Source organism: Hibiscus syriacus, unplaced genomic scaffold, assembly GCF_006381635.1.
Source record: "Hibiscus syriacus cultivar Baekdansim isolate YM2019G1 unplaced genomic scaffold, ASM638163v2 tig00112249_pilon, whole genome shotgun sequence".
Classification (NCBI taxonomy): Eukaryota; Viridiplantae; Streptophyta; class Magnoliopsida; order Malvales; family Malvaceae; genus Hibiscus; species Hibiscus syriacus.
This window is the reverse complement of record NW_024063281.1, coordinates 1965529-1976892: the sequence shown is the minus strand read 5'-3', so window position 1 is coordinate 1976892 and position 11364 is coordinate 1965529. Positions and strand designations below refer to the sequence as shown.

General features: G+C 34.9%; 2 protein-coding genes across 2 annotated transcripts; both read right to left on the bottom strand.

The window, feature by feature from the left end:
- Nucleotides 1-7654: 7654 nt before the first annotated feature.
- LOC120176617 lies at nt 7655-8948 on the bottom strand. The gene is made up of 6 exons (XM_039183013.1): nt 8930-8948; nt 8582-8877; nt 8362-8470; nt 8097-8241; nt 7797-8003; nt 7655-7715 (listed from the first exon to the last, which is right to left on the bottom strand). The coding sequence occupies exons 1-6, from the start codon at nt 8946-8948 to the stop codon at nt 7655-7657; spliced, it is 837 nt and encodes a 278-aa protein (XP_039038944.1).
- A 231-nt stretch (nt 8949-9179) lies between these two features.
- LOC120176693 (pectinesterase PPME1-like) lies at nt 9180-10992 on the bottom strand. Its single transcript, XM_039183073.1, has 4 exons — nt 10495-10992; nt 9749-9955; nt 9407-9648; nt 9180-9340 (listed from the first exon to the last, which is right to left on the bottom strand). Exons 1-4 carry the CDS (start codon nt 10990-10992, stop codon nt 9181-9183), a joined length of 1107 nt encoding a protein of 368 aa, XP_039039004.1. The 3' UTR covers nt 9180.
- Nucleotides 10993-11364: the final 372 nt, after the last annotated feature.

Below are 11364 nucleotides of genomic sequence, written 5' to 3'. Positions count from 1 at the left end.
GATGAATGGGGCGGTTGAAGCAGCAAACAAGAACATCAAGAGAATCATTACAAAGACCACTGAAACTTACAAAGATTGGCACGAGAAGTTACCTTTTGCTTTATATGCATACCGAACTACTGTTCGAACATCTACTGGGGCAACACCTTTTTCTTTAGTCTACGGGATGGAAGCAGTCTTACCAATTGAAGTTGAGATTCCATCACTTCGAATATTGAGGGAAATAAAATTGGATGAATCTGAATGGATCCAAGCAAGATTTGATCAATTGAACCTTATTGTGGAGAAAAGATTGAAAGCTATTTGCCATGGACAGATGTATCAAAAACGGATGATGAAGTCTCATGACAAAAAAGTACATCCAAGAGAATTCCAAGAGGGTGATCTAGTACTAAAAAAGATCTTGCCTATACATAAAGATTTCCGTGGGAAATGGATGCCTAATTGGGAAGGGCCATACGTTGTAAAAAAGGCCTTTTCCAGAGGGGCGTTAATCTTGGCAGAAATTGATGGAAAAATTCTGAGAAATCCAATAAACTCGGATTCTGTCAAGAAATATTATGCTTGAAGAAAAAGAAAAAAAAGAGAAAAAAAAAGAAAAAAAAAAGAAAGAAAAAAAAAGAAAAAAAGAAAAAAGGGGGGTCAAGGTGAAAACCCGCAAAGGGCATCTTGTAACCAAAATGAAGGATTTGAGTTGAAAACTTGAAAAGGCGGCTCAAATGCAGGTTGATATTAGGCATCTGGCAATTGAACTCTCTTAAGATTTTGACAGTTTGGAAGAAACTTCACATCTACAAGCATTTTGACAAAGTTTGAGATCTTCCAGACAAAAGCCTACATCATTACTCTAAATTGTGTCAACTTGATTAATTTAGAAATACTTATGCTTATAATTTGTTGAGACATTTGAATTTTTATGCTTGCCAGAACTTTGGATACAATTCTATCTATTTCAAGTTCAATTTATTTGAGATTCAATTTATTTGTGGAAATTCAATTTATTCTTCTATGATTTAACATAATTTTGAAATAAATTAAAGATTTCTGAATATCACTTTATGTTAATACTTTTAAATACATGGAATACAAAATAAGCAAATCATCACCATCTTGAACAATAAGGTTGTTATGCTAGATATAACCGACAACAAGGTCGAATTTGACAAATCTACTCATCAATTGCTCCAACCAATCACCATTCAGTTCTTGCACATCTGTTTTCAAAGATATACTAAGACAATAGAAGGCAACCTTTGTAGCATTGATTCCAGCAAAAAGAAACAAGACATTGATATCACTGGGAAACATATCTCTATACAGATCCTTGTGTATGGTTTTTAAGGAAACCTAGAAGCATTTCCACCTCATCAGGTTCAAGTGGAGCAACTTTATTCCTTCCAACCCATACTATATTCCATTTTCAGCACTCATCAAGAACATACTTTTGGATACTCGAAGGTGGTTCATTGTCATAAGCTTCAAGAGCTTTATACAGATCCTTTCTGTCAATTTGGCACTTCCTGTACATGTTTATAAACAGTTCAACTTTGTTCTTGGATCCCATGAAAGCCATCATTTCTTTGTCAATGGAAAAGCATCAGCACATGGAGGAAGCAGAATAAGAGAAAATCTGTTATTAATTGGCAGAATTATGAATATAGCCCTTTTCAGTGTAGTAGCATGGAAATGCTTCGAATCTACAAATTTTGGCTCTACATCGAATAAGCACTGTGATATCCTAGTCCAAACATTAACTGAAAGAGACTCAATAGCATCTTCTGGAAGTGTTCTTTGAGTTATCTGATCTGGTTAGACAGAACCAATCATTGAGTTTAGAAGATGAATTTGCCAATAGCATCTTCTGGAAGTGTTCTTTGAGTTATCTGATCTGGTTGGACAGAACCAATCATTGAGTTTAGAAGATGAATTTGCCAATAGCATCTTCTGGAAGTGTTCTTTGAGTTATCTGATCTGGTTGGACAGAACCAATCATTGAATTTAGAAGATGAATTTGCCAATAGCATCTTCTGGAAGTGTTCTTTGAGTTATCTGATCTGGTTGGACAGAACCAATCATTGAGTTTAGAAGATGAATTGCCAATAGCATCTTCTGGAAGTGTTCTTTGAGTTATCTGATCTGGTTGGACAGAACCAATCATTGAGTTTAGAAGATGAATTTGCCAATAGCATCTTCTGGAAGTGTTCTTTGAGTTATCTGATCTGGTTGGACAGAACCAATCATTGAATTTAGAAGATGAATTTGCCAATAGCATCTTCTGGAAGTGTTCTTTGAGTTATCTGATCTGGTTAGACAGAACCAATCATTGAGTTTAGAAGATGAATTTGCCAATAGCATCTTCTGGAAGTGTTCTTTGAGTTATCTGATCTGGTTGGACAGAACCAATCATTGAGTTTAGAAGATGAATTTGCCAATAGCATCTTCTGGAAGTGTTCTTTGAGTTATTTGATCTGGTTGGACAGAACCAATCATTGAATTTAGAAGATGAATTTGCCAATAGCATCTTCTGGAAGTGTTCTTTGAGTTATCTGATCTGGTTGGACAGAACCAATCATTGAATTTAGAAGATGAATTTGCCAATAGCATCTTCTGGAAGTGTTCTTTGAGTTATCTGATCTGGTTGGACAGAACCAATCATTGAATTTAGAAGATGAATTTGCCAATAACATCTTCTGGAAGTGTTCTTTGAGTTATCTGATCTGGTTGGACAGAACCAATCATTGAGTTTAGAAGATGAATTTGCCAATAGAATCTTCTGGAAGTGTTCTTTGAGTTATCTGATCTGGTTTGGTAGGAACTACAGAACCAATCATTGGAATTAAAAGATGAACTGCATGATCGTCTTCATTAAGAAGTTTCTTTTCAAGCTTCTTTTGCTTATCCCTTTCCCAAAAATCATAGCATAAGTTTCGTCTTTGCTTGTAACTGGATTATCACATAATGGCTTCCCATCTTTTACCGGAAGAAGTGCGTCAGCATTTTTAGTCATTTGAACAGCACATATAAAATCTATCAATTTTGCAATTGATGAATCTGGACCACGTTTCTCCAGGTCTATTTGAAGTTTCAGCCTCTGAGAATCCCATTTTTGTCAAGTATAACAGTTTATTCTCCTCATCAGAATCAGAATTCAAGATTTCTCGGTATTAGAAGAACTATCGATATCTGTGAAATCATCTTGAAAGGTCACTTCATAATCAGATGAGTTGTTATCAGAATCAACATGTTGCCTGAATGCAAGCTTTTCAAGAGCCTATACTATTGAGTTTTATTCTCAAGAGATTTTTGTGACATTATATCTACATTGGTCAAAGATGATAGATTCTTTCATTTGAAGAAGAAAAATCTATTGGGTTTTTACAATTGAAGAAATACTCAATTCACCAATCTGAAATCAAATAACTCAACATTCATGCATCATATTTTAGGTGTTTACAAAAATAGGTGCATTTTCATTCATTTTCATCTATGTTGAATTTTTAACAGGAATTTCAAAGATTTTAGCAAAGATTCAAATCCATCACTTGATGGATCAACATTGCCAGAGAAGTTCATAATGAGAAGAACTCATCTGAAGAAGGAAGAAGAAGTTCATAATGAGAAGAACTTGTTCAACTTTTTGTTTGAATTCATAATTTGATGGATCAACATTGCCAGAGAAGTTCATAATGAGAATAACTCATCTGAAGAAGGAAGAAGAAGTTCATAATGAGAAGAACTTGTTCAACTTTTTGTTTGAATTCATCACTTGATGGATTATTTTTGCCAGAGAAGGTTCATAATGAGAAGAACTCATCTGAAGAAGGAAGAAGAAATTCATAATGAGAAGAATTTGTTCAACCTTTTACTTGAATCCATCACTTGATGGATTATTTTTTCCAGAGAAAGTTCATAATGAGAAGAACTCATCTGAAGAAGGAAGAAGAAGTTCATAATGAGAAGAATTTGTTAAACCTTTTACTTGAATCCATCATTTGATGGATCATCTTTTCCAGAGAAAGTTCATAATGAGAAGAACTCTTCTGAAGAAGGAAGAAGAAATTCATAATGAGAAGAATTTGTTCAACCTTTTGCCTGAATTCATCAAATTGATGGATTATCTTTTCCAGAGAAAGTTCATAATGAGAAGAACTCATCTGAAGAAGGAAGAAGAAGTTCATAATAAGAAGAACTTGTTCAATAATTCTATCACAGAAAAAGATAGATTAGCATCAGCATTTCTAGAGAAAGTTCATAATGAGAAGAACTCATCAAAAGCTTATTCAACCTTTTGAATGACTCTATCACAGAAAGAAAGAGGTCAGCATCATCCCCAGCAGAAAGTTCATAATGAGAAGAACTCATCTGAAGAGAGAGAAGAATTTATTCAATATCTCCATTATGATCAAGTGAAGCCAAATGGATAAAAAATTTTATTATCTTTTCATCTTTTCCCTATTCTTGTTAACACAAGAATGAGCAAAGAGGGGCAGCTGAAGATACGAATTTTTTACCCATATTATTATTATTATTATTATTATTATTATTATTATTATTATTATTATTATTATTATTATTATTATTATTATTATTATTATCATTATTATTATTATTAAATATATATTAAATACATATATAAATAATTAATTACAGACCCAATTACAACTGGACCGGCCCAGTTACAAACAAACCAGAACCGGTCCAGACCAACCAGAAACCCTAAATATTTGGGGGTTTCAGTTAGGGTTTCCTAACCCTAATCCCAGCCGCCTCATCATCACAGCCGTTGGATCTGAGAGATCCAACGGTCCTCAGATATGCCAGAAGAAACCCTAGGGTATCATTACCCTAGGGCCACGCGGCGCCGCCCCAGTTTCCAATCACCGCTGCCGACACTCTCTCGCCGCCTCCGCCGCTGCCACGTCCCAACCGAAGGCTCCAGAAGACCAGTTTCCCTCCACACGCCATGGCTAAGGGGTGAGTCACCACTGGTAGTCCGGTGACTCACCGAAACCCCCTCTTCGGACCGGTCCGACGGCCACACCGGTGGTGGCTATAAAAGCCACCACCCGAACCTGAAAAAAAAAAACAGAGAGAGAGACAGAGAACACAGAGACAGAGAGAAACCGAAAACAGAGAGCAACATACTACCACAACTAGCAAAAACCAAAACAGAAAAGAAAAAAAAAAAAGGAGCTTACCGAGGAAGCCATCGGACCCCTTCGAACATCACCAAAACCTTCGGAAACCGAAGGTACTTCTTTAGATTCGCTCCGATTAGGAGATATTTAGGTGAAAAGAACACCGGAACCGTCCTTAGGACGGTCCGATCTATCCGAAGGTATAAAAATAAAATTTTCCGGCCACCTTATGCGGTGGCCGGCGGTGAGGGTCACGGCGGCAGACGGCTGCCGCCCGGTGACCGGCTTCCCTCCGATGAGGAAGCTAGAGAGAGGCGAGAGAGTTTTTAAACTCTCTCAGTTTAGAGAGAGAGAGTAAATTGAGAAATGAGAGAGCTGGCCCTTCGGGCCAGCCGTTTCGGGCTTAAATAACCCTTCCCAAACGACACCGTTTTGGGGAGGGCTATTTGTGTAATTTTATAAATGTTAAACCCTTTCCGTAATCCCTCAGTTTTATATGTTTTACATTTTAGTCACTAAATCGATTTTATAATACTTTTAATTCAGATCTTTAATTTTAATTTCTTTTATTTTAGTCCTTTATATTAAAATAATATATTTAGGATAAATAACAGATTTAATCCTTTAATTTTAATAAATAATATTTTAATCCTTAGTTTATATTTTTAATTTATTTTATTATAATATCCTAATTTTAGATAATTTTATTTTAGTCATTAAATAAATAAAATAAAGAAATAGCATGTTTAATCCCTAATGTTTCGATTAATTATGAATTAGATTTTTAATTTTATTTTCACTGTAATTTAGTCATTTATTTTATATGTTTTCATTTATTTTACTGCTTTTAAAATATATTGTTTTAGTGGTATTTTTATTTTATTTGTTTATATTTTTAAATATTTTTATGTATTCATAAATATATATATAATAAATAGTAATTAAATTTTTAAATATTTATTTTTAATATCGAAGAAAAGGACAGTCTTAATACAACTGGATGTCCTGTTCTGGTATTTTAAAATTAAACAATATTATTTAAATTAATATTTATCAATATCAACGAAAAGAGCTGTCTTAAGGCACCTAGAAGTTCTTTTCTGATATTTTTAAATAAATAAATATTTTTTTATATAATTTTGAAATAATAGGATTATAAATTAAATATATTTTTGAATTTTTAAAATTTTAATAATAGAGACAATTTATAATTAAAAAAGTACCAATTTTGGGCGTTGTAGGGGTGCTAACCCTTCCCTAAACGTAACCGACCACGAATCCCTTTTTATTATTAAAAAGAACGAATTTTTGGTTATAAACGCAGATCAGTTAATTTTTTATTGATGTTTTCTTAAAACTTTTAAAAAAAAAAATTAGGTATTCGACCTACCTGATCCAAAAGGCCGATGGCGACTCCCAAATTATTTTCAAAACTATTTATTCACATCAATTTCACCGCCAAGAATAATATTTCGTGCCCGGACGAAAACCGGTTACGACAAGGATTATATTGGATGTTATCTTTTTAAATTGTAAATTTAAATATGATGGTGTCCTAATTCATTACATGTTTATGATATTCTCTAATTGCTTCAGCTTGAATCAAGATTCAATTGATAACATTGAGGCAAATGCCATGCTCAATATTCAATCCCTAAGTGAGAAATGGGGATCAAGATATTATAAGGAGTTCTCTCCGGATCCCCTACCAAAACTGATTTGTTGTTTCCCGGGAAACAAAATTTCAGCAAATAGGTTTGAGAATCATAGCATGAAATCTTCCTTGAATTTGAAGATAGCCCCAAGTGGGCGTAGTGGGAGCAGATTCTTGGTTTTTGCTATATGTCTTGTGGCCGATCTCACTGACAGCGGTCGCATTAAAGATCTTGAATTTATCTGTGAATATCAACTGGTAGCCGCCAGTGGTAGTGATGGTGACGGTGGTTTTGAAAAGTACAAAAGTGAGTTATTTTGCGAGGCAAAGCATTGGACGAATGGTATTTGCATGGGTGATCATGTGTACATTCTGTGTGGTAAGGATATGGTTAGAGAAGACAAGAATTATGAGGAGGCATCGTTTCAATTCTGCATCAAACATGGCACATTCAATGAAGAAGAATATATGGAGGTGAAGAAATGTGGAGTTGATGTAATTTACGTGGATGCAGAGAGGTGCACCATCACTGATGTCATGAGATGTGATAAATCCAACCACATAAAATGGGCAATTTGTTCAATAATCTGTGATAGTTGCACCTAATTATTTTCTTCACCTGTCTTCTATTTTAGGTATAGAATAGATCGTCCAAGAAGGAAATTGGCTTGGTTTTATTCATAGGAGCAATGGTGGCTGCAAGGAGATTCGGAATATGTTCTTGAACAATATCTGCTTTTTATTCCACGACAAAGATGATACAAAAACATTCAACATATTTCAAGCAGATACGTTATAAACCAGAAGTGTCACCTTAAACTTGGATTAATTACAAATTTAAAGTTTAAAATAGTTACACAATTTAGTGCTCCGCTTTATGCAGAATCGACATAGATGAAAGACTAACCACGATCCTATTGATTCTATAGGGTGCATGATATAGTTTATGGGGTCAAAGTCATCATACATAAAAACAAATAAAAACAACACTTGAATTGCAGCACCTGAGAAGTGAAATGGTAAAATCCAACATCCCACTATCGAAACACTGAATTTCGACACTTGATATGCGATACACATGAACGCCATTAAGATGAAAACGATCCCCGAGAGGAGAGAGAATTATTGATGCTGAAGAGGTTGGGACAATGAAAGATATTGATTGGTGAAAGCATACTGCAAGAAAAGCAAGTAGCACTTGAAGTGCTGTCCTGAAACCATAGGGAAAAGGTTTAAGCAGGGATAGTGTTAGGAAAAAGGTTACGATGAAGACGACATAGGTCGGAATATAGAAAAGAAGAAACTGGGAAGGGTCCATGACAGATATCCCCAATTTCTTTGAGGCGTTTCCACCCTGCCAAACACCACCAGGCGGGCTAAGTGTGGCTTGGTAGGTTGCAGTTAGAAGCATTAATCCTAAAATTACCAGTAATGCATTACGGTTCTCGCCTGATATATTATCCATATCACGGAAAATCAGTGACGATGCTTTGGTGACATAACTGGCGGTTTATTTCTCCAACTTAGGTATAAACTTTGAAACAACTTGAATAAAGCAACCACGCAAACCAGTAATGCTTTCTGTGTAACCATGTTGTTGGGAAACACCCAGTGCCGTCAAACCAGCTTGATCAGTGGCATGCTTATCAGCCTTGCAGTTTAATAGTAGTTTAAGCATCTGTTTAATTGATAGTTTGAGATATAAAAAAGCTACATTAATCAATTAATCGTCTCTATAAAGTACAAAACAATCAATGTAGTATTAATTATTAACACTAAGGAGTCAAACCTGGGCCTCATTGCTGCTAGCTGCTATGTGCAGTGCTGTGTTGCCATTTTCATCCTTTCGATTCACCACTTCTCGATGATAGGCTGTCTTCATAAGTGTCCTAAGTAGGACTTGGAGAACATCTAGCCTTCTGTTTTCCACGGCTATATGCAAAGCAGTGCTATTTTGAGTTGTAACATCCAGGATACTATCAGGGCAAGCCTCTAGAAACCTATCCAGAAAGAAGTCCTGGTTTGCAACTTTACTTACATAGTGCAAAGGAGTCTTACTCTTCCTTCCTCTGACACGAACAAGATCTTTTTCGATCTCCAAAAAGCAAGGCGCCACCTCTTTATGGCCTTTTTTAACTGTTAGTCTTAAATAACATGTTAGTCTTAAGCGTATTATTATTGTTCATGCCCATAATAATATTTGACTATGAAACTTTTAATAATAATAATGTTATTATATGGACTTTATTATCTTTCAGTTTTTGTTAAACACAGACATATAACTGATAATAATAGTGGCAATGCCTTTATTCAATAAAATCGGTAAATAAATGTATTATTACAATCATCATATGATTGGTCTTTAGGTATACTCTAACAATAGATTGATCAGATCATCGGAGGAGGGAGCAGCCATTTGGTGGCAACAACGTAGTCAAGCGACAAGAATGGTTCGGCTTCCTTTTCGGTTAGCTGCTTGGTGAATGGCTCCCGCCCACTGGAAGATGCGCCTACCCCAGTGCACTTGTATTCTCCATAGTAAACAGTTCTACAAAAAAAATAATTATCATTATCATAATTAATCAATAAGATTAGTGTGTGACCATCAACTTACTTGGCTCTTTCTGGTTGCATGTCATGAGACCAGCCGGCAGGATTCACAACGTCGGTCATTTCAGTATAAGCATAAACAACTCTCGGACTGCTCTTCCATGCCCTCCCCAAAAATGAACCCTTTGCCGTTCCGGTGATTTTTCCGTGCACAATGGAGTACCCGGTGTCCTCCGATGAACTTTCTCTAGCTTGTGCCGTGATTACTGTAAGTTTCGGTTCTATTTCTACAAATATTTCCGTGTCCTGCATCCCACTTTTCCAATCAAATTCTGGCATATCTATATATATATATATATATATATATATATATATATCGTATTTCATGTGTTTTCTAACTGTATACCAGATATAAAGATTTCCCACTTCCAAAAATGAAATCAACGGTGCCTCGAATATAGCAATCCTTGAAGAAGTGGTTCCCCCTGTCATCGCACACTGTATCCTGAAAACCGAATATGTTGCAGCCATAAAATGCCGATCTGTCACCGGATACTCTCAAGGCAACCGCTTGTGCTCCTTCCCTTTTCCCATCAGGCTTCGGAGCACTGTTCTATGTATAATAACAAATTATTGAAAGTTAACAATGTATTCAATTCAAGGAAGAACATGTTGTTAAGAATTTATTAGTGGAGAAAATAAAAAAAACGATATCAACATGTATAATACGTGTAAAAGATGAGATTTAACGATGTTCAATTTTTTTTATTTCTACTGGTGAAAAGAATAATAATCCATTATAAACGTATAGATCATCATGTTCATCATGAAATATATTCTAGGGTATGCACATATGTATTAATAATAGAAATTTTTGTATGGACGTATACAAATAAAATTCAGATTAGACATCATCAATAAAATAAACAATGAATCTAAAGAAATTTAGATTTCAATGTCTACCCTAGATAACATATACATGCAACCACATGCTAAGGATACATATACATAATATCTCATGTGTACTAAAGTTTGATATTTATTTATTTAAAATATCTCAAAATATTCTCTTACTATCTCTATAAAGTTAAACATCAATTATAATTTGAGTTAAAATATAAGCATATGTGCTGGTTAAATTCTGGAGCTTACTATTATGTTGAGATAAGCACCCACAAAGTAATTAGACAAGGTGGTGAGAGTGCCGCTGTCTACAGTTCCATAGTCCTTGGCGGTGGCATCAAATGTCAAATTGGGCATGTTTTTGGGGTCCCCCACCAGTGTAACGTAAGGCTTGTCTCGAGGGATCGTGATTTTCTCTTGGTAAGATCCAGGTCCGATAGATATTATAACGCGTTTGCTGTTCCCGGCTGGAACGCTGTCAATGGCTTTCATTATGGTAGCGAAATCTCCACCGTCACCTTGCTTAACCTTTATGATTTTAGGTTCAGCCTCGGCCTGAACCAATTCTGGGTCTAAAGTGCCAGCCCTTTGACTGAGAGGCTTGATAACGCTACTGAACCAATCATTTACCTTGGATTTGTCCTCTGGTATCTGTGTACTCTGAGACTGAACGATCGGAACAAAAAAGACAATCATGCAGATTGCTGCATAAACTCCACCGTTTTCGATTCCTTTTGTTCCTGTCATTTGTATTTTTTATTGTTGATATTGTGTTTATTTTTTCGGTGACTCTAATTTATAAGATAAATTTGTGAAGAAAAATCTGTAAACATGAGATTTAGAGTGATCCTCGCTCCGCCTATCATTTTTTATAGTTCTTGCATGCACCATTAAGCATGTTGTGTAATTCAAATCAATACTTTAAGATGGTCCCACTAGTGACTTGACACACGGCATTAAAACTTCTGGAATGTTCAAAATATATTATTATATCATTTTGTAATTTATATTAGAATTAATATACTTTTATAAAATAGAATAAATAAAATTAATTTTAATTATACTTTAACTTAAATAATATTTTTATTAAAATTAAAATAATAATGTATAATCTTATGA